Below are 22,643 nucleotides of genomic sequence, written 5' to 3' on the forward strand. Positions count from 1 at the left end.
ACAGACACAGTGCCTTGCTCTCCGTTTCCCAGTACCCGACACAAGCCCTGGCACAGCGCCGTGCCCACGCAGTTCTGAATGAACCATTCCTGGACGTGGCGCGGTTCCAGACCCCCCTTCCCGCCTGTGCCGGAAATAACCTTTTATGAAGGCTTTCCTGAGTGGTTTGAGATCTCTCTGGGAGGCCGGGCACGTTTCCCTTGGTTACAGGGGAACCTAGATGAAGAGTGGCCCAGCCCTTGGTGACAAGGGGCTCGGGGTGGCCCTGGGACAGGGAGCCTGGATGAGGAGGGGGTCTGGTCAGGCTGGAGGGGGACTAGGGGAAGGCGTCCCGGTTCCCAATCAACAGGAAGGGCCTTCTTCCCTCCAGGATCACTTTTCAGCCCAGCTGCTTGGACATAACCTGAGCTGGGGTTGGGGCAGTGGGGGAGGGGCGACGACAGACAGACAGGCTGGAGGGAAGGCCAGCATCTGGACACATGGCCGAGGGCCCCGCACGCCTGCCCGGCTCCCACACCCCCCAGTGCCCGGGAGGCCAGTCCAGGGAGAAGGCTGGGCTGGTAAACACTTACTGCCCCGCCGGTCCCCTCCCCCAGAGCTCCCCTCCCCTCCTCTGCTCTCTCCAAGCCCAGGGACATTCAATCCTTCCTTTGATGGACAGCCAAGAAAAGACTTCTTCCACATCCTAAATTTGTTAGCACCAGCTAATCATCTTAACCTTCCTCCCTCTTGCACTCCCAATAGGCGCCTCCTTAAAGACACAGGGGGCTTTTTTGATTCTCGGCAGGGAGCCCCGGGGGGGGGCAGGGGCGCCAGATTCCCACCCCCTGAGGTCCCTCAGCAGTGAGCAAGCTGTGCAGGAATTCTCTAGTTCCTCCTCCATTATTCTTAGCTGGGCCTTCCCAGCGGGAGCTGCCATCTGCCCTCCTCTATCCTCCATCCTCCATCCGCCATCCACCATCCTCCATCCTCCAACCTCCATCCTCCATCTTCCATCCGCCATCCTCCATCTTCCATCTCTATCTGCCCCCCTCCATCCTCCATCCGCCATCCGCCACCTACCATCCTCCATCTGCCCTCCTCCATCCTCCATCCACCATCTGCCATTTACCATCCTCCATCCTCCATCCTCCATCTGCCCTTCTCCATCCTCCATCCTCCATCCTCCATCTAACCTCCACCACCCTCCATCCTCCATCACCATCCGCCATCCGCCATCCGCCATCATCCTTTAGGGGCTCCTCACCATGGTGCTGCAAGAAAAAAGAAGCTGCCCAAATCCCAGGTGGAGACAGGCGATGAGTTCTCACGCTCCAATACACCACCTTACCTTCTCCTATTTTTCCCCCTTTTCTATCCCCTGTCTTTCCTGGCCACTCCCCCTCCTCCCCATGACAGCCACCATCTCTTGCACGTTTCTCAGTGTGCCACGCACCATGCTGGGGTCTTGATTCCAGCTTCTCTAGAACTCTGGGAAGTAGAAATTCTCCCATTTTGCAAATGACAAAACTAAGGCTCAGAGAAGTGAAGGAAGCTGTCTGTATCCAAGTCATCCCTTAAGAGTCAAGGCCAGTATTGGGACCCCAGCCTGACTCAAAAGCCATGCTGTCGTTGACCGCAACACCACCCTATCTCCCAGCACACGTCTGCACTGCTCACGCATGCACGTGGATTAGTGACCTACCGCAGTCTGCTCAGTGTAAACACCTGTGACCGCCTCATCCAAGACCAGGCACAGAGTAGGTCAACATAGGAGCGCCCCTCCCCCATCCCATCCCCGCATCTCTCTCTGTCTCTCTCTGCCCTTTCTCCTTCCCTCCCTGCTTACAACCCAGGTGAGAAGAGCCAGGACAGAAGAGAATGTGACCACAATCTCATTCTGGCCCTAAGCCTCTCAATAAATAATGAGTCTGTGTATAAACCACTGGCTCTGCAGCATCTCAGCCTGTGAGGACAGGCGTTTGCAGGGGAGGGATTAGGAGCCGGGGGAAGGAGGGACAGGGGCCTTTTGGCCAAGGTGGGGGAGGGGCTCTTACTCCCCTCTACCCTCCCCATCAGTGACCCACAAAAGCAATGTGGCAGGTCCCACAAAATCAGCTGAGAAACTTAAAGAACATTCGATAGGTTTTCCCCATCAAGGTCCTCAGTGGGGATGGGGCTGGCCCACTGGGAGAGAGGGAAGGGGAAGGGGGCCCTCTCCCTGCACAAGACAAGATCCTCACCCAGAGGCATGAGAGTGCACATGCTCCTGTGCTCAGAAGTCAGTGTGCAAGAATTCTTGCACAGCCCTTCTAGCCCCGTGGCTCCACCCTGCTTCCTCTGCGGCTTGTCTGGGTCCTACTGTGGGTTGTCTGGGCCCGTTGGAATCAGAGATGAGGGGCTCCAGGGGAGGAGGTGCCATGCTGCACGAGGGTCACCAATACTGACAAAGGGCGAGCAAACCGTGCCTGATATAAATTAAAATCACCCTACGGCAAAACACCCTAAACCCACATGATGGCTTTAGGAACCAGAAGCAACGCTGGAGTTTACTGAGCACTTATTAAGTGCGTGACCTTTGCCTCCATGGATCCTGCCCTCACAATAATCTTGCAAGCTGATTACTCTTAGTCTCATTGTATAAATAATGAGACGGGGGCTCAGAGAAATGAAAAGAAACTTGCTGGGGGCTCCAGAGCTACTGAGAGTCACTGAGATTAGAACCCAGGTCGGTTTGACTCCACAGCTCAGGTACTTCTGAGGAAATGAGGAAACCTCTGATCTGGTGTCCTTAAGGAACGTCCGAGTGTAAACAAAACTGTGCTCCCTGGAAGAGAGGTTGCCGGCAGGTGCACACGGACTTGTGTGCCTCTTAGACGGTGTGTGAGTCTCCCGTCCTCCCTGCCCCAGGCTTCTGGTGTGTCTTTCTGGAGCCACATGGGCAAGGATGGTTCAGTGTATGGGAAAGGGATCCCCATCCCCTAATGGAAACAGAACAAAGCACCTTACACACACACCGAAGAAACCCCTGGCACTCTGGGGGAGCTTGAGGACAAGCCAGGTGACACCGTCACCCCTGAGAGCCCCCCTCTGACAGCTCGCCTTCTCCTGTGCCTGCCTCACAGGCAGTCTGCACATTGGTGCAGCCAAGGACTGACACATCCAGCCAACATTTGCTCCTGCAACGCTGTCCCTGTGGGATTTCCTGCTGTTGTCACCGTGCCCCACTGCCCAAGATACCTTGACACCCTTCTCTGCCTGAGCCATGAGGGCAGTTTGTCTCCATAGCCACCCTCCAGCTCAGATGGACTGGAATTGCCTTAACGGTTTTGCCAAAAACATGGAGAAATATCAAAATCCTTTTTTTTTTTTTATGTCTTTGAAATTTAAAAGCATTTTGAATCGCCAATGCTTACAAGCAATAGGTTTCTCCCAGGCAAGTACCAACCAGGTCCCCACCCTGCTTGGCTTCTGAGATCAGGTGTGTTCAGGGTTATAGGGCCATAGACTCGAGCCATAGGTTTCTGGCCCTAAACCAAAGGAAGATCACTTCCAGGCCTCAGCCCCATTCTCTGGTCCCACCAAAGACAAGATAGAGTTTCTCTCCCCTGGAATTCCTTTTGTACTTCCTCCAGGAGGGCAGCTGGAGGCTGACATAGATGCCCTGATGCCCTAGCTAGGCCCTTGAAGGCAAGGGCACTCTCGTCCTGTCCCCCCACCCCACCACGGAGGCCCACGGTTGGGACCAGATTCAGCAGCCAGGTCAGTTCCCTGCTCTGCGCTACGGGAAGGGCTGGGGGTTAAGTCCCTCCTGATGACAACTTTCTATTCTTATTTCCTTATAATAAGAGGAGAGGATGGTGTTTCTCTTTTTTTTTTCCCATTTCTATTTGATCCTGACCCCAGTCCTCCCCCACCCTGGGCCCCCATTCTGAGGACTTTCTGACCCTAGTTGCGTAGGGAAACTGGCTTTTCAGAAGTCTTGTGTAGTCTTGTACAGTCCTGTGTCGTGTTCAGGGACTGGCAACAAGGAGAGTATCTCCTGACATCTTCCCAGGCTGCCTCATCTTGTCCCCAGGGCAGGTCACCGCTGTCATCCCCAAGTGACTCTTTTATGGGTGTTTTTTCCCATCTGCTGAAGTCACAATGTTCTTGGCCTCTTTCCAGGCCTTGCCCACTGTGGGCTGCCTAGAGGATTGTGGCTTCCCTGAATTGTCCTGCTCTCATGCCCGGGTTATGCACTGGTCCCACAGCCAGCTCCTGACTGAGGTCAGGGGTCAGGAGAGTAGCTTGGGTTGACCACCCTGGGCTCCACTGAATGATTTATGAGCCACTCTCTCCATTAGGGGCTGTTAGCACATCAAAGCCATATTTGTAGAGCCTGGAAAAGTAGTGACCATGACATGATGGACGGTAGCCCTGACCATGCCATCAAGCCCACTCGTTGAGCAGGGGGTGGAGGGAAGGGGATGTCACTTTGGTTCTTGGCTACAACACTTTGGTTCTTGGCTAAGATAAATCCAAAGGCCCACGTTCCTTAACATGAGTTCGTCCCCCACTGCACAAACCCTTGGGTGTGGAACTCTGTGAGTCTAGGCTGCACAGTGCAGTGTAGGCAAAAAGAGTGGATTCTGGAATCTGCAAGATCTGAGTTCAAATCCCAGTTCTGGCTTCCGGGAGCTTTGGGAAATTGGGCTCATTGTGGACTCTCTCGCAGCCTGGGCCTTGCTTCCAGCCAGATATGGATCACAATACTGCTCCTGGAAGAGGCCTGCGGAGGACATGGCCCACATGTGTAAACTGTGTGGCTGGGGGCACTTGGTGGATAGGATTTCTCACCCCTGGGCCCTGTGGGGACCTTGCAGTGGCCATCCCTGTGCAGAAGAGGAAGCTGCCTCTGCTCAGGGCTATGCTGGACTTAGTGCTGCCCTCGTGGTGACTACTGAGCTGTCCGACTCCTCATCTGTCTCCCACCCACGCGCTAAAAGACAGTTCTCCTGTGAGCTGAGGTGCTGAAGCGGCCTGGGTGCTCTGGCAAGCCTGTGTCCCACATGGGAGGGCAAGAGAAGGAAGCAGGAGCGGGTGAAGGGAGAGGCTGTGCTGTGGTCTCAAGGAAGGCCTCGCCGACCCCACGTAGCTCTGGAGCTGGGAAGGCCCTTCAGGGCTGTCCCACATTGGGCACGGGGGGCCAGGCCACTGAGGGGGCCCTTAGACAAGGTGGTTCTCTTCGCCAAGGCAGTTCCTGAAGACAATGGACAGTGGCAGCACTTTCAGAGTCTGGGGCCTGTCCTTCACTCTCTGAAGGGGAGCTCGGGGGGCACAGCACAGCTTCCACCACTGGGGCCTTTGTACAGGTGCCAGGACACAGCCAGGACCAGGAGCTCCACCTTGGTCTTCACTAAGTTGGGAGGGGGAGACACGCATCCATTGGGGAAGGGCCAGGTCTCTGGAAGTTTCTGCAGCATTCCTGTTTACTCTTCAGAGCATGGACGTTTATCAGACTTGGTGAACACATCTGTTCCCCTGCAGCTCTGACTTTTGAGGATTCCTCAGGCTCAGACAAGCCAGAAAACCAGAGGGAGCTCCTCCTCTACCCCTAAGCCAAAGTCTGGACACCCCAAAAGTCTCCCAGTGCACTTGGGAGGATACCAAGCTTCTTAGTCTGGCCTCCAAGATCCCTGCCCGGCCTTCCTGCCAAATCTTGTGTCCATCTCTTCTTTTCTCCCAAAGCTCTAAGGCAGAGCCATTTACTAGAACTTTCTACAACCATGAACATATTTTATACCTATGCTGTCTGATACATGAGCCATTAGTTTTATGTGGCTCTTTAATACTTGAAGTGGGGTTACTAAGACGGAGGAACTGAATTTTAATTTTATTCAGTTTTCATATAAATGGCCACAGGTAGCTACTGGCTACCGTATTAGACATCACAGTTCCAGCCACATAGGCCTTTTTCTCTATTTCCTGGAGACCCAAGCTCATTCCTATCTCAGGACCTTTGTACCTGCCATGACTTATGTGGAATGATCAGCCCTTAGATCATCTCACACCGGCTGCTTGTCATTTTTTAAGTTTCAGTCCAATCGCTTCCTCAGAAAGGCTTTTCTCTACCCCCAAGGCTACAGTATTTTCCCCGGTCCCAGGCACCTTCGGTGCATTGCCATATGCAACTTCATAGTAGTTATCAATGCCTAAATTTTCTCACTTAATTATTTTTGGTTAATGTTGCTTGCAACTAGAGAGAATAATAACAATATAATAATTAACATGGACATATCGTATGTTGGGTACTGGTTTGAGCACCTCACATACATTGTCTCAGGTAATTCTCACTCACCACACCCATCCCTATGAGGTAGGTGCTGCTTCTTCCTCACTTTACCCATGAGGACAGCAAAGCTCGGAGGTTGACTTACCCAAGGTCACGTGCCAGGACCCACTCTATCTTTTCCAGCTCTGTAACCCCAGCAGCAGCTTTGAACAGTGCCAGACCCTGAGGGCAAGGGCTCTGGCTAGGACTCTGCTGGGTGAGGAGGCCCAGGAAGGCCCCGGGGCTGGGCATGGGCACCAGCCCTGTAGCTCCGTGGACCGCCAGGCTGGAACAGTGAGCTGGGGGTGAAGTCCAGGGTGGCACTGAGTCTGACCTAGAGTCACCCGTTCAATCCTAGGAGTCTCTGGCAGGCTGAGTGGAGAGAGGAGTGGGCCTGGCTGGGCTAAACTGACAGATTTTTTTCTCTTGGGCAGTGATGTGTGCTCTCAGCCAAGGTTGACTCTCAGTGGCTAAGGCTGGCCTGGGGCTGGGACTGGGGCAGAGGCAGGGCTAGGGCAGAGGCTTGGCTGGGCTGGGGCAGAGGCAGGGGCAGAGGCAGAGGCAGAGGCAGAGGCAGAGGCGGACGCCAAGTCTGGGCTGAGGATGAGGCAAGGGCAGGGACTGGGACTGGGGCAGAGGCAGGGCTGGGGCTGGAGCAGAGGAAGGGGCTGGACTGGGCTGGGGCAGAGGCAGAGGCTGGGTATGGGCTGGGGATGAAGCAGGAGCAGGGGTTGGACTGGGGCAGAGGTTGCTCAGTCTGTGTTTATTATGCTTTCCCGGTGCCTCGGGCAGAAAAGGACCAGAACTTTGGAGACCACCCAGCTTTTTCCTCCGCAGAGAGCTCTCACACTCTCCTGCCCTCCCCACCAAGGCCCGAGCCTGGGGCTGTCCAGCTGCAGGAAGGTGGGGTGGAGGGGCTCTGTGCAGAGCTGCAGTGGGAAGAGGCTTCTCTGCCAGGAGCTCCTTCATTCGAATCAGCACCTGATAACACAACCTGGTGTCCTGGGGTGACCTGCCCGGCCCACACTCCCACCCCCGACCAAACAGCATCTTCCCTTAATTGATAAGTCAGATGGGGCCTCCTGTGGGGAAGGCACATTCCATGAGGAGGGGATGCTGGTGGCACAATTCAGAGAGGCCTCACCCTCTTGATGTTTCCTGTAGGGTCTGCACAGCACGCCCTCTCCCTGAACCGCCCCATGCCCCACTCCCACTCCACAGGCAGGGCTCACGGGTGTGCAGGAGCTTTGGACAAGAAGCGTGAGGTACAAGGGCTAGTTCCAGCAGAGCCTCTCTTCTGCGGGGTGACCTGGAGTAAGCTTCCTAACTTCCAAGCCCGAAGTCCAATGCTCCGAAAATTCTTGAGAGTGAACACGTGTGAGGACCAAAATAAGCGCAAAAAGTCCCAACGATGCTCATACAAAGTTTGCATGTTGACCCAACCATCCGCTTCCTTAGCCTAAGAAAATAATTTATCAAAGGTGCTAAATGCACAAAGGTATTCATTGTAGCATAAAATATAAAAAACATAGAAACTTCCAGATCTAGCAGCCAACAAATCTAGTTAAATCATGATACACTGTGCAGCCATTTGAAAAATGGCATTTGGAAGGCTGCACAATGTGGGAATGTGTTTACCTTGTCACGTTAAGCGAAAGAGGCAGTGCGCCATATTACGTGCATGCTCGTTTCCACTCTGCAAGCGTAGGTATGTGTGTGGAGGAGGATCAGAGGCGAGAAGAGAAACTGGAAACAGTTGTGGGAGAGCGGGGGGCTCGGGGGGTGACGGACGATGCTTTTCTTTCACAAAATGTCCTTTAATGTTCTTAAAGAGCTGTTTGAACAATAAATAAATGTCAGAAAAACAAACCAAACTTTTTTTTAGAAAGCAAAGCCAAATGTAAGATCCAAAGTGTTTTCACTCTTCTGCGCTCAGATGTCTCCAGTTCCTTGGCTCCACCTTCACCCCAGCACCCCACAGCCCAGACACATACACGTGAGGTCATGTGCCGGTCCATCCCAGGCCTGTCTGGCCTGGCACACAGCCTACAGGGCCTCACCTCATCCTCTCCTCTTCCTCTGTCCCTTTTCCTTCACGTGTCTCAGATAGCAGTTTCCATCTATCTCTGCTGGCCATTGGACTCTGGCTGGAGCTTCTGCATCCTCTGCTATGAAAGTTCCTTCACTCACAGCTGCACTGAGTCCCTGGCCAAGGAAGGCGAATATGTTTCCTCATGGGTGCCAGCTCCAACTAATTGGTTGTAGCTGCCAAAAGTATAAGAAGCGGAGCTGAAATCGACTAGTTATGTCTGCGATGGGCCCCGGATAGAGGGTAGTGGTATGTGTCTCAGGTATTTGCCATCCCAGAGTAGTCTGGTACTAAAAATAGGGCTCTGACATCTGGGTTTCATCTCAACCCTGTTTAGTGGTTCTCTGGAGCATGGCAGCTGCTGTATGTACACCTTTGTCCTGTGTAAGGAAGAGTGGAAGCACCCAATGCTCCAGGCAGTACGCTGGTGTGGAAAGAGGATGGGCTTTGCAGTCTGACAGACCCAGATGGGAATCCCAGCTCCACCATTTATTAGCTATTTGACCTTAGACAATCAACTTACCTTTATAGAACCTTCAAATCTGCCCCATAAGTGAACATATTTGCAGAAAGGTTGTGTTATAAAAATTAGAAATCATGACTAGAAAGTACCCAGTCTGCTGCCCGACACACAGTAGGCGTTTCTGTGGCTATGATGGGGTTCAGGGTTGTGGTGGGGCTGTTCAGGCAGGCGGTGTGCCAGAAGGGCCACTCAGGAGCTCTGGGCTGCTGCCCCCGGGTCCATGTATTTCCTTATGGCTCCCTCGCCCACAGCTACGCATGCACGCACGCTTTAACCACGGCCTTGTGGGCAAATAACACAGCTGCTTAAGACATAACTCATTGAGAGACAAAGGCAACCAAATTTTTCACTTGATTATGCTATTATAAATGAAAACACTCTGTATTCTGAGCCAAGCGTTAACATTTATTAATGACTAATCATGGTACATGTTTTTAATTGTGTATAATTTAAAGTAAGATTTAAGAAAAATAGATAGCCAGGGGCAGTTAGGTTCCTAACTGATTGTTAATATATCCCAACCACTCCTCCACATAACCCAGCTTCCCCTCCAGGCCTGAGTAAAGCTCCGCTGTCTTACTCACCTGACATCCTGAGGTTTGAGCCTTCTTTGTTGCTGGTCTTCAGCTCTGGGCTTCCATGCCTAGTGCAAGGAGAGGGCCAGAGGGGAGAGAGGTAAGCGCTCTCGAAGGTGACATAACCAAACAACTCTGCACAGGGTTAAAGCTCATGCTCAAACACAAGTCAGTTTCCAAGCACTGTGATGGCATTGTTTTTTCATAGATCCTTAGTTCAGGTGTCAGCCAATGGACCTGCCCACATGCTCATTCATGAATTCAGCAAGGATTTACCGAGCACACCTTCTGTGGAATTAGAACATGTCGGGCCTGGAAGGCCTCCCCCAGAGACTGCGTATTATGAGGTCATATTATGAGGACTGCATATTATTGGCGACTTGCGGTCCAAATACACCTCCTTTTTCGCTTGCAGAGTAGCTTTTTTCTATTTCTTAAATAATTCATAAATGTTCAGCATGGTTTGAAAGTTATCTAAGTTTGTAGGACCAGATAAAACGAGGACCCCTCCTCTTCCACTATCTTGCCTCCTCCTCCCTCTATTTTCTTAAATTAATATCAACATTTAGAAACTAGAAAATTTTGCATAAAATATCCCATTTTTCTGGAATATTTTCAAGATCTGACAATAGTGAGTCGCCTTCCCACCCTGGCAGTATTTGGTTGGAGCTGATGAGTGGTAATTCCATTGTAGGCACACAGGTTAGCCCTTAGAACTTTGCTACAGTTCCTATCCTGCCCTGTGGCACTACAGTTGGGCTGTTTCATTTATTTATTACTTATCTGGCTTCTTGCGGGCACTGGGGTTTGCAGCATCTAATCTCCCTCAGCTCTTCTTGGACTTGGGACTAAAAAATAAATGAGTACACCCATCAGAAATCTTACATTCTAGGGATCCCTGGATGGCGCAGCGGTTTGGCGCCTGCCTTTGGCCCAGGGCGCGATCCTGGAGACCCAGGATCGAATCCCACATCGGGTTCCTGGTGCATGGAGCCTGCTTCTCCCTCTGCCTATGTCTCTGCCTCTCTCTCTCTCTGTGACTATCATAAATAAATAAATAAATAAATAAATAAATAAATAAATAAATAAGAAATCTTACATTCTAACAGAAAAGGCAAGGAAGGAAAACAGAATTGGCATCTGTACATAGAAATGAGAACAACAACTAACTGAATATTTGGAGGGCTTGGGAGAGAATTGAGCATGGGACCACGGGGCCTTGGTAAATCAAAGCCAACTGCTTGGAAGAGGTGGTGTGCAGCTGCCGTGTTTATGCTGCGGCCTTTGCTGGAGAACTGGTTGTGAGTTTTAGATGTGGCAAGGGAGCAACATTTGCTCAACTGCTGACTTCCTCAGCTGCTCACTTCCTGGGAAGGACCTGAGGAAAGGCGTGGGGGTGGGGTGGGAAGTAACTCTCCTTGAGAGCTATCTCCAGGTCACTTGGGAGGACCTCACTGCTTCTTAGAGATACGGTGACAAACTTGTCAAAGGTGACAAGTTCAAGTGAGACTCCAGATCCTTATTGAAATAGGGTCGAGGGGGGGGAGGTAGAGCCAGCAGAGCTTGATGGGCACCCCGTCCTTGATTGCTTTCCACCCCGACTACACAGGGGGTGCCTTGATGGGGACTCTCTCCCCAGCACCCGGCCCACTGTCCGCATGGGTCTTCAGGCAGCTCAGCCCCTCTGCCCTGAGCCCGAGGCTGTTCTGGGAAACGGGCCACGGAGAACAATGCTGGCGGCCCTTGGCCCAAATCTGCAAAATTGGGCCTGTAATCTCCACCAGCAAGACCTGCCCCCCAGACTTCCTCACTCAGGACTTCTGATTCTGACCCCAACTTGGAAGTGTCAGGGGCCCAAGGAAGTGAGAAAATGCGTAATTTGTCCCACTGGTTCAAAGCTGGCGACTGTCATCTGTACTATTTTAGTCAAACGGTCACCCAGCCCCATCCTGCTCTACTGATCTCAGCTTGCTCTGACCCCTGCCTGTTTGGTCTCCCTGGTTTCCAGGGATTCAGGGGCTCATCAGGGAGGCAGTCCAGGAGAGAGATGAACAGCCAGCACCCTGCAGCCTGTGGCCCTGAGCAAGGGGATGCACCGCGCTGCGCCTCTACTTACTCATCTATAGAATGAAAGCGATAAAGGTGCCACCTGATAAGGCTTAGGAAGGGTTGAATAAGGTAGTGTCTCTAAATCACAAAGAACGACGCTGGGCACATGGAAAGAGCTGAGTATCAGTTGTCCTTCTGGTTAGAACACAGAGGAAGGGGATCCCTGGGTGGTGCAGCGGTTTGGCACCTGCCTTTGGCCCAGGGCGCGATCCTGGAGACCTGGGATCGAATCCCACTTCGGGCTCCCGGTACATGGAGCCTGCTTCTCCCTCTGCCTGTCTCTCTGTCTCTCTCTGTGTGACTGTCATAAATAAATAAAAATTTATTAAAAAAAAAAAAAAAGAACACAGAGGAAGGTAGCACGTCCTTCTGGGACAGGACATCGTATTCAGAACCAGAATAACCATCAGACCTATCATCTGCTGAGCGCTCGCTCTAAGCCAGGAACCGTGCTAAACCCTTTACCAGTATTCTCTCATCTGCTCCCTGTAACCCAATGAGGTTGATACTCTTGTCACCCTGTTTTACAGAAAAGGACACTGGACCTCAGAGAAGTTAAGCAACTTGCTCAAGGTCACACAGCCAGCAAGCAGCAAAATTGGGATTTGAACCAGTGGCTGTCTCGCCCAAACCGATGCTCTTACCCATGGTTCTGGGCCAGAGCCCCATGTGATGTGCAAAAGTCCCAAGTTGTCAAGTCACATTTCTATTCCGTTACTTCTGCATAAAGGAAAGGATGAATGGTTCTCAATGAAACCATGAGACCACGTATGCATGTGGCTGGCTGGAGCTCCTGCTCAGATGCGCTCCTGTCCGTGTGGGGTTAGCAGCCAGTCCTCAGTGGGGGCTCTCGGGGCGCTCACTGCAAGAAAGAGATGAAGGCAGTCTGAAGTGAGCCCATAGATGAGGTCTCGCAGTCCTCAAAGGGACAAAAAAAACATACACAGATTTTCTTTCTCTACAGTCTGACCCCCTTGCCCCACCATCTAAGCTTTGTTGACTCTTACTGGCTTCCACAGTTGAAGCAATTAATGCACAGGTTAAAAAGAAAAGCTTTTGGGAGTAGCTAATTTTGAATGCCAGCTCTGTCCCTTACCAGCTGTTTGACCTTGGAAAAATTATGTGACTTCTCTGGGCCTCAAGAGCCCCATCTGTAAAATGGAACAGTAATAGGACTGCACCTGCCTGCCAGGATTGTGGTGTGGCTCTTGGGTGAGGTACTGCCTCGCTCTGGGGCTAAGGATATGCTTGTGTGCCCCCGTCTGACTGTGGGCCTGTAACTTTGCCTGTGTGCCTCAATTCCCATCTCTGTTGGGTGTGGATGATAGTAGTGTGACCTGTAGGACTAGTGTAGACGAGACGATGTGTAGCACACCTGGCCCTTGCTGGAGGTTGGGGAGTACTCAGTACCTGTTAGTGTTTACAACCATGCAGAAACAGAAGACTCAGGATGCCAGCCCCTCCTGGGTCATCAATAAATGTGACTTGAAAATAAAAAGCCCTCCCCCTGGAGGTAGAGGCCTGTTTGTAAAGATAAGGCGACAAAGCCTAGGGCCTGTCCTAGGGCCTGAGGGATAATGTCCTGTGTGGGTCTGCCCAGGGCCGCGACCCCTGGCTGCCCGCCCCCACCCCCTCTCCTTCTAGCGCTTGCCCGGTGGGGCCCTGCCAGCAGAGAGGTGACGTGTGAGCTGCCCCAGGCAGGGCCTTCCACGGGAACATCGGATACGGCGGCAAGGCGGCAAGATCCGGTGTCAGGAAGGACAGGGTCAGACGTTGGTGTCTCGGAGGCTTATCCTCCTGCAGGGACCGATGTGACAGCCTGCGGAAGAAAGTGAAGCCTGGCTGGGGGCTGGGAGTGGCAGTGGAGGGTCTCATGGGGACCCCCTGCCCCTGCGGTGCTGTCTCAACACGGGTCTGCAGCGGGGACCAGGGGAGAGTTTCGCTGGCTGGGCAGCCCCAAGAGGCTGTGGGCAACACGTCCCCTGCCTCTAGCCTATTTCGCCACCCATAGTGGGGCTGCTTTTACCTGCTCCCACCTATTGGGGATTTTTTTGGTGGGTCAAATGAAGAAATATAAAACAAGAGCCTTGAAAAGGCAGGATCCAGCCCCATAGCACCCCAGGTGGGAGCTTGAAGGCCGTGAGGGGGAAGGGACAGCTTCACTGCGAGACCCACAGCAAACCTGGCCCAGATAGCGCTCAGGGTCTGGGGCTGAACCCCGGGGATCAGGGTGCGGGCCCCGGGCTGACTGGGGTGTCTGGGAGGACTGTGGGAGGCAGTAGGTAGGGTGACTAGCAGCTGAGCTTTGCTGGAGGGAGAAGCTGGTTGGAAGCTCAAGCCCAGGGACAGAGTGTCGGGGGGTCACTTGGGGGTGGGGAGGCATCCCCTGAGCTGGAGAAGCAGCCCCTCAAGAACAGCCACGGTGCCTGATTTTCACCCCATCCAGCACAGCTGGCCACATGGCTGGCATCGAGCAGATGTTCGCAATAAGAAACATGTGCACAGTGAGCATGCTGGGGACGCAGCTAAGGATGCCAGGACACACTCCTCCCCCTCCTAGTGCTGCGCTCGGGGCCGCCCTCAAGCCCCTGCCTCCGCCGAGGGCGGCCAGCTGACTCAGCCGCTGCCTGCCTGCTACTCAGCCTTCCAGGCCCCCTGTTCCCCCGGGCTCCCGGGGCTGCAGCTGAGGGGACACGGGGGTGGCGGGTGGCCACCTCTGGTCTGAACTGTTGTCCATCCTGCGGGGGCTGGGCCTGGCCCTCTGTCCCCTGGGTAGGGCCCCCACGGCCAGGTCCCCAGGCTCCTTCTCCTCCCTGCCTGTGGCCTCCTGCAGCCTCCCAGTGGCTTCCCGGGGCCTCAGGGCTGCTTCCCCGGGGACAGGGTGTGGTGGAGAGAGCTGCGGTCATTCCCTGGAGAACAGATCCCCCGTCCCTTGGTGTCCTCAGCTGCAGGCTTTCCCCCGGGCCTGCTCAAGCTGACCCCACCAGGGCCATCTCCACCAGCATCCCGGCCCTGGGCACTTCACCCTCACCCCTTCCTAGCTCGGTGTGGGGGGAGGGGGGCTTCCCTGCAGACATGGGGCCACGTGGAGCACGGTGGAGACCTGAATAGAATCGGGGTCACATTAGGAAGGATGCGAGGAGAACCAGGTGCCGGGGAGGCAGCCGAGGAGAATCTGCTACCCCGGCATGCCCTCTGTATCCATAAACACCAGGCAAGGTGTCGAGCCTCCCCTTGTCCCACCACCCTCTGCCTATCCCCGGGAACTCCCCAGGAAGATGGAAAGCAAGGACACAAAATGGGATTATCTCCAGATTGAAGGGAAGGGTTTGCCAGGGGCAGAGTGCTCCAGAACCCACTGGAACTGGCCCCAGCCCCACCCCCACCCCCCCCCCAGGGACAAAGGCCACTTCCATGGTGTTTGCAGGAAGGTGGCCACTTGAGTTGTGCTGATGACCCCAGATGGGGCAGCGATAGGTCCCCTAAGGACCTCCTGTGGCCAGAGCAAGAAGGGAACTGGAGGGGCATCTTGATAGCTGCTCCCTTCCCTGCTCACGCCTCCCATGCCCTCTGCCATTCTAGACAGCTGGATGGGGATGGGGGAGAGGCCTGCCGTGAATGTTAATCTCTACCCCTGGTGTGAGGTGGTGTATCTGGGGGGTCCTGGGTACCCAGCCTCCCCCCCTCCATCTCTGCTGTGCCCCAAGGCTAGACCCAGCCCTCCTGATAAGTCAGAAAAGGACCCTCGTGCTTCTCCCACTTGTTTCCCCGTGTCTCAGCCCCCGGGTGGCTCTAGTTCTAAGATGACTAATAGGTTCCACCTCACATGCCAGTTCCTGCTGATTTATAGTGGATGTGTTGGAAAGAATTATGAAGCCTTGTCAAGGCTCGTTGGGGAAAGACTAGCTGTGATTGATTAGCAATGTCTGCAGTGAGTGCAGAAGGAGAGCATGTGGTGTGTGTGATTTTAACTGCTGCCCACTCCTCTCAGGACCTGTTACTCTCCACCAGCCCAAACTGGAAAGGTCTGTGGATGTCTCGTGGCCAAGAGACATCATCATGGGACAGATCTAAGCTGCACCGTGCTGGGAAATGATTAACACATGGCTCCTGGGGTGGGGGTGGGGTGACTTTGTAGCTTTTGCCAATTTCTGTGGTGCGAATACTCCCATAATGGCTAATTTCCAGCTGCCAATGTGAAGTCACTGAACACAGAGCTGGAAAGAGATGCGTAAAATCGACTCTCGCGAGGCTATGGACAAGCTGGCTTCAGCACACCACTCTCTGAGTAGTTGTGTATTTTTTTCTCAGAAATGTAAAGCCCCCATCCTCCCCTCAAATCTCTGCCAATGGGAGGCTGCTCTGGGAAGAGCACTGAACTAGGAATCGGAATCACGTACCAGCCATGGACCATAGGCAAGTGTGTCCCTTCTGAGCCTCAGTGTCCTCATCTATAAAATGGGAGTTGGGTTGTGGTGAAGCTCAATGAGGTCAGAAAGCTTGATTTGTCAGGTGGGCTCCCAGAGCACCACATCCAGGGGGTCTGCCCAGAAATCTGCCCTGGCCCTCCCTTCAGAGCAAGTGTTCCTGCCTCGGGGTGTAAGGGAGAAGGGCTTGTTGTTCTCTTTGATGTCAACCTCAAAGGACAGAGGCTGCCTGGGAGCTCATTCAGTTTCCCTTAAAAGGCCATCATGCCTGTCACTGATGAATTTCTCACGATGTTTTTTTTTTTTTTTAAAGATTTCATTTATTTATTCGTGAGAGACACACAGAGAGAAAGAGAGAGAGGCAGAGACACAGGCAGAGGGAGAAGCAGGTTCCATGCAGGGAGCCCAATGTGGGACTCGATCCTGGGTCTCCAGGATCACGCCCTGAGCATTTTTTAAGCTACTCTTGTTTTTCTCCTTCACCGCTCCTTAGGAGAGAGGGGGCTCCATTTATTTCTCATGCACGTAACTTCTTCAAGCTTCAGGGACCCCACAGTCCTGGAAGGCTGTGCCACGCTGTGTCCATGCCATGGTGACGTCAAGGCAGATCTGGGTTCAAGTGCCAGCTCAGGCATGCATGAGCTCCCAACCATGAGCATATGTCTTAAACTCTTCCTGGGCCATGCCTTTTCATCTGTAGAATGGGAATAACAATAATGATAGTAACTACTTCACCGGGCTTTCGGGTGGACTGAGTGACATAAAATACATTACGGTTCTTTGCATAGTGCCAGGCAGACTAGATACTCACTACATGAATTATTATTTGTCCAAACAGGGTCTTGAATGGAGGTAGGACAGGCCAACCTATAGAGGAATGGGATCCCCAATGTTGGCAAACCATAGGGTTGAGCGAAGGCTGGGGCCTCAACTCAAGGGCACAGACAGGACTGTAGGTGCACGGGGAGCCCCAAGGCAGGACTGGTCCCATTAGTCTAGGGCAGGGCTTGTCACCCCCAGTAGAGTTGACATTTGGGACCACCCCATTCTTTGTTGTAGGAAGTGGTAGCCTGTGCATCACGGGACGTTTAGCAGCAACCCTGGCCTCTACCTACTGGAGACCAGAAGCAGCCTCCCAGTCATAACAATCAAAAGGTCTCCAGATATTGCCAACTAACTATCCCCTGGGGTGCAAAATTGCCCTCGCTTGAGAAACCGTGCTCCAGCAGGCACAGCATGACCAGCACTGTCCGTCACCCCAGCTCCAAGGAGAGCCGGAGGCAAAGCATTTGTCCCAGCAGAATGGGTGGGTCGGCACGTGGCAGAGCCAAGTGGCAGGTGGTCAGCTGCAGGCGGCTGGCAGCAGGCACCAGGAGGCATGGGTCGAGGCTAGGACCCCAGCTGCTGGGAGCCCAGCGGTCAAGCAGGGTCAGATCGCAGCTCATATGACATTAAACCCTATGGCTCTTTGCTTCCCCCTCCAGGACCAGGACTGGATCCAGGGTCTAGGCAGGGCCAAACCCCCAGAGTGGGGCAGGAGGCTTACCTGCCCGCATCAGAAAGGTGTGAGGCTCAGGGCCAAGCCTCCCCTCCCACCCCTTATGACTTTCGTGACTTCTAACTCAACAGCACAGGCTTCTGGGTAAGAGAGACCTGGTTCAAATCCAGGCTCTGCTATATGGAAATTCAGCCTAACAAAAAACAAAACCTACACACATAAAACCCAGACTCAACCACTTAAGATAAGGAGACCACCTTAGGCTGGTTGCTTAATCTCTACACCTCAGGTTCCTCGTGTTTGATGTGAGGATGAGGGTGGTGACCTCAGAGAGTTGTTGCTAGGGTTAAATGTGCTACTTTAATGACCGTCCTCAGTGGGATGCCTGCCACATAGTAGGCGCTCAGTAAATGCTGTTGATTGAATGGGTGCATCCTCCTGCGCAAGCCTTTCTCCCTAAATCCTTTTGTTCAGTTCATTCCCTTCTCTGGAAATTCTCCAGCTTTCTAACAGAGCAAAACTGTTGATTTCTCAAGGGGAGGAAATGAGTTATTCATCTCTGTGTCACTAGAGCTTAGCCTGGGGCCGGGTAGGTATTAGGTGCTTAAATAATGAAGTCTTCCTTTCTCGAAGGGCAACGACTGCGCCTTACGCTTCTCTGTATAGCCACAGCCTGGCACCGCGAATGACACACGGCAGGCGATCGTCAGGTGTATGTTGAATGAATGAATGAATGAATGAATGAATAAAAAGAATGGTTGAAGAAAAGTATGATCCAGAATGCTACCCCAAGATCCTTCCTAGAAGTCCATTCCTCCATGTCCATTCAGGAGGAACATCGCTGCTTCCCTGGAGGTCAGCCAAACCCTGGAGAAGACAGCAGCGTCCTCACTGAGATGACAGTTGACAGACAGACAGAGGGAGGAGGGTCTCAAGCAGAACCTCTGCTGTGGATGCTGCTACACCCTGCTCTGCTCGCCCCAGGGCACTGCTGGGCAGGCCAAGGGTGGAGTCAGGTGGCTTTCTCCTCTTTCCTCCTTCGGGCTGTGGCAGCATGGGCATGGGTTGGTTAGGAAGCCCCAGTAGCCCTGGGTTCTGACCCCATCCCTGTCACCCACCCACACCACGACAACATGGTCACTACCCTCCCTGGGCCTCTGTTTTCCCCTCTGTACAATGAGGACTTGGTGCTGCATTGGGGTGACCCTATCCTTCGGTGCCTGGCCGTGGGACAGGCTGGTCAGCGGTCGTGGTACTGAGGATGGCCAAGTGACCACATGGGAGACCCGTCTGCAACATCAAGGCACTGCTGGGTTTCACAAAGCCATGAGCTCCAAGCCACCTCTGAGCTGCTGGGCCTTGAATCCAGCGTTGTGGGTAAAGGAGTCCAGTGCTGACAGGGGTAGGGCAGCAGTTAGGGCCTGAGGATTTTCCAGGGGAACGCTTGAGGATCATCAGTGATGGGGAAACATGTTTATGACAGAAAGTCTTTTTTTTTTTTTTTTTAAATAATTCCTCTAGCCTTCTTTCCCTTCCTAAGTTACAGAATCAAGTAACAAACCGGGGCTCTCCTCATTCCTCAAGTCTGGGTGGGGAAGTGGTGGCTGGAAGAGATTGACACAGCCAGATTCCCTTGCATAAGAAAAAGGAGCCCATAACAGAGAGAGACAGAGGGAAGGGAGGATCTAGAGAGAGGAGCCAGAGGCTGAAAAGCTGGGCATGCAGGCAAGGGAGCAGATCTGTGGGCAGTTTGGGGGTAGGCATGGAGGGAGGCATCGTAGCGAGGGCCTGGGGACGGTAGCCCAGGTTTGCTGTGCCCCAGAGTCTTCATCTGCAAAATGGGGATAATAGAACCTTCTCCATAATGAGAAACACTTAGAACGATGCCCAGCACCTGGTAAGGACCACGGAGGTGTGTGCAGTGACAATGGTGGTGATGATCATGTGGAAACCCTTGACATCTTCGGTAGAATTTTTTTCACTCTGGGGTGGACCCAACAAACGGCTCTCCTGGGAGCCGGCTAAGCGCCAGTCCGGTGTCAGCTGCCCAGCCCCATCCAGCTCACCCAGGCAGCGGGGACAGCTAACAGCAGGCCAGGCCATCGCCGAAGCAAGGCCATGTCACCAGAGGTTCCTCCAGAGCCACCGGCTCTGGCAGGCCCGGAGGGTGCAGGGCATCTGTCCTCCATGTGGCTCAACCGTCCCAAACTTGTCGTGTACTGAACTTTGTCACCAGCCTGTTTCTCATGAGGACGCTTCCCCGAGGCGGGAGGTATGGACTTTCCAGCTGGGCTGGCCCCTCTGGCAAGCTGCACTCAGGGGATATTTTCAGATTCTGGGTGACATTCCCCTGCCCCTCCACCTAATAGGTCCCAGATGCTCCCCTCCTCCGTCAAGCTCCCTCCCTCTCGCTGTTCTGCAACCGTGCCAGGCTGCCTCGGGCCTCCCTACCCAGTCACTACTCCTCTTGACTTATTATTTTCTTAATTTAAAACATTTTGTTCCCCCTTAACACTGATGGCTTGACAGGGGCCAGCATGAAAGGGGCTGTTTCCTCTTGGCCGGACGGAGAAGCAGGCAGGTGAAGGCAGAGAGAAGGAAGGCGGCCTGGGGAACGCGAGGAGTCAGGGGAACATAAGGAGTCTTTCTTGGCCGAGCATGAAAGAAGCAACAGGAGTAGCAGCTGTGTTAACGTGGCCAGGTCACCGGGGGCCCGGCAGACGCACCAGGCCCAGCTGGGAATCCCACGGGCCCTGGGGGTTTCATGACTCACGTGGGGGCAGAAATGCTTTCAGTTCACTCTCCTGCAGCCTCTGCTCCTTCGGCACCTTCCCTCTGCACCCATCGTCCTGCCGCCTTCACGGAGCATTTGAATCTGTGATTCTTGGCTGTCGTGGGCAATGAGATTGGGCGTTGCTGAGACCTAGAGGGGGGCAAGGTAGACAGAAATAAGAGAGGAGAAGGAGAGAAGCGCCCAGGGAGCGGGGAACCCCTGGGCACAGGAGGGCAGGGAGGAGGAGGAAGGAGTGAGTGGGCAACAGACCCAGGGGGTAGAAACGCCTGACTCACCGCTCAACAGAAATCAGGACAGGCCAGAGACATGGGGGGAGCCTGGTGAGGAGTGTCCGGTCGCCCCTGCTGCTGGCCGGCGTTGGAAGCCTGGAGGGGACAAGTGAGCTAATAACCGCCCTCTCTTGAGGTTCTATCACACGGTTCACATTTTGCAAGGTGGCCTTGGTGCTCGGGACACCTGCGCTCTGGAAAGCAACCACCACCGTGTCCCTAAGTCAGGGCGGGGCCCCCCAAGGAGCCCATCTCCTGGGGCGGGAAGTGAGAAGGGACCATCCTCGGGCAGTTAGGGCCCTAGCCGGGCTCCGCCTGGGGCCCAGACCTCTGGATTTCTCATCCAATAATGGAAATATGGAGATGAAATAAAGGGGAAGAGATTATATTGGGGAAAGTGGGCCAGGAAAATACAAACTTCGAAGACCAGATGGAAACCCCTCAGCCGAGGAATTCTTGGACTCAGTTTCTAAGGCAGCTCTGCGTGTCCTCCCCGCGGTGACACTGACCCTGGCATTTTCTCTGTCTCTTTCAGGACCTCCTGTAAGTAACTCCGGCCGCAGCCCAGGCTCACACCTCTGAAAGGCCTTGCTCCCTGCTGGTAACCGGGCCCCGGGTGGGGGTCTTCCGGGGGAGCCCCTGTACTCTCTGCAGAAGTTCTGCGGGGTCCCTCCAGGATGTTGACACAGGGGAGGAGACTTCCATTTTGCTTTCCAACCACCTCTGTGCCTCTCCTCTCTTGGAAGGGGACAAGACAATGACTAATGACTGCCCCCGGGGCACAGCAGGTCCCAATTTCAATCTGAAAGGCTGGCTTGCCCCATTGTCAGGCCAGCTCCTGTGTCCCCAGAGGAAGCAACTGGACTCACAGAAGCTCCAGGTATTAGAAAGAAGAAAGAGATCATCTCTACTCACTTCTGGTCCCGAAAGTTCTCCTGGCCTTTCAGTAAACAGGTCGGCCAGTGCGCTGCTCTGAGTGAGGGCTGCTCCCAAGGCCGTGCTGTCCACACGGCTGTGTGCGCAGCTCCATTCCAGCCAACCTACTTGAGGCCGGTGGTCGTGGCTGGTGGTGGTAGTGGGGGGGGGGGGTGGTAGTGGGGGGGGTATTGATGTGAGGGATCGGTTTCAGTGGGCTAGACAGCGGGAGACAGCACAGATTAGAGCAGGTCAGGCTCCTTCCCCGGCCCAGGGCGGGGCACGGGAGCCCAGTCAGTTCCAGAGAACCTGAGAAGAGCCCACGGAGACTGTCTCCCCGAAGTAATGGATCCAGAGAATAGGAGCTCGTCTTCTTTGAGGACAGCATTTGATACCCCAACAAAAGGCCCCAGAGGTTGCCAGGAGGGCTGGGGATGGGAGTGGGAAGGGCGGAGCGCTCACAGCAGATCTTGCCAGGGTTCCTGACAGCAGCGCTATCCCAAGCCTTGCTCAGAGCTGCCATCGCACGGCGGGTCCCCTCTTGGCCTGTCCTTCGAGAGCAGCCGGCCCAGTTTGCCGTCAGATCAGTACTTACCACTCGGTCTGGTCCTGAGAGGCTCACTGAGGCCGTGCAGCCGGCCCAGCCCAGCTCTCTGGCCGCCCGGTTACAGGGAGAGGAAAATCGTGTCAGTCCCTGAAAGCAGGGGGATGATTTATCGTGGCATGTTTTAGATGTCAGATCTCAATTCCTGTCATCAATCTTCCAAAATAAACTCCGCCATAGGAGAGATTTCAACAGACCACCTGCTGGAAATGGGCTGCTTTTCCCCTTCTTTCCTGACAAAGCCAAAAAGAGCCCTCCTCACTTCCTCCCACGCCTGGGATCTCCCCCATACGCCCGGCCCCCCCACGGCCAGGCTGCTGGGCCAACCTGCCCCGGGTCGGCCTGACCAGGGCCTGCCCCCCACCCCCGGAATGTAGCCTTCTGAGAGCCTCACCCCCAGGGGGTTCCCAGCCAGAGAAGGTGCTGCTGCCTCTGGGGGCTGTGCAGTGCAGGAGCGAGTGAGGGGGATGGATATGGGTCTCCCTCGGTGTCCCTGCCCACCTGGCTACCACCTGAGCCCAGCGTAAGGCGGAGAGCCCAGGTGGCTC

At 54.1% G+C, this 22,643-nt stretch overlaps 1 protein-coding gene and 1 long non-coding RNA gene across 18 annotated transcripts in view; one reads left to right on the forward strand and one right to left on the reverse strand.

Moving 5' to 3' along the window:
- Positions 1-22,643, forward strand: part of COL13A1 (collagen type XIII alpha 1 chain) — a 148,649-nt gene that overhangs the window by 41,680 nt on the left and 84,326 nt on the right. For all 17 annotated transcript variants that reach the window (XM_038534174.1, XM_038534187.1, XM_038534171.1 and 14 more), the window contains exon 3: positions 15,076-15,083. In XM_038534174.1, the coding sequence (XP_038390102.1) occupies positions 15,076-15,083 (8 nt within the window). The remainder of the gene's footprint in view (positions 1-15,075; positions 15,084-22,643) is intronic.
- Positions 16,386-21,629, reverse strand: LOC111095470. The gene is made up of 3 exons (XR_005357923.1): positions 21,492-21,629; positions 20,287-20,436; positions 16,386-16,709 (listed from the first exon to the last, which is right to left on the reverse strand). It is a non-coding gene; the product is annotated as an uncharacterized LOC111095470 (long non-coding RNA).

Source organism: Canis lupus, chromosome 4, assembly GCF_011100685.1.
Source record: "Canis lupus familiaris isolate Mischka breed German Shepherd chromosome 4, alternate assembly UU_Cfam_GSD_1.0, whole genome shotgun sequence".
Taxonomy (NCBI): domain Eukaryota; kingdom Metazoa; phylum Chordata; class Mammalia; order Carnivora; family Canidae; genus Canis; species Canis lupus.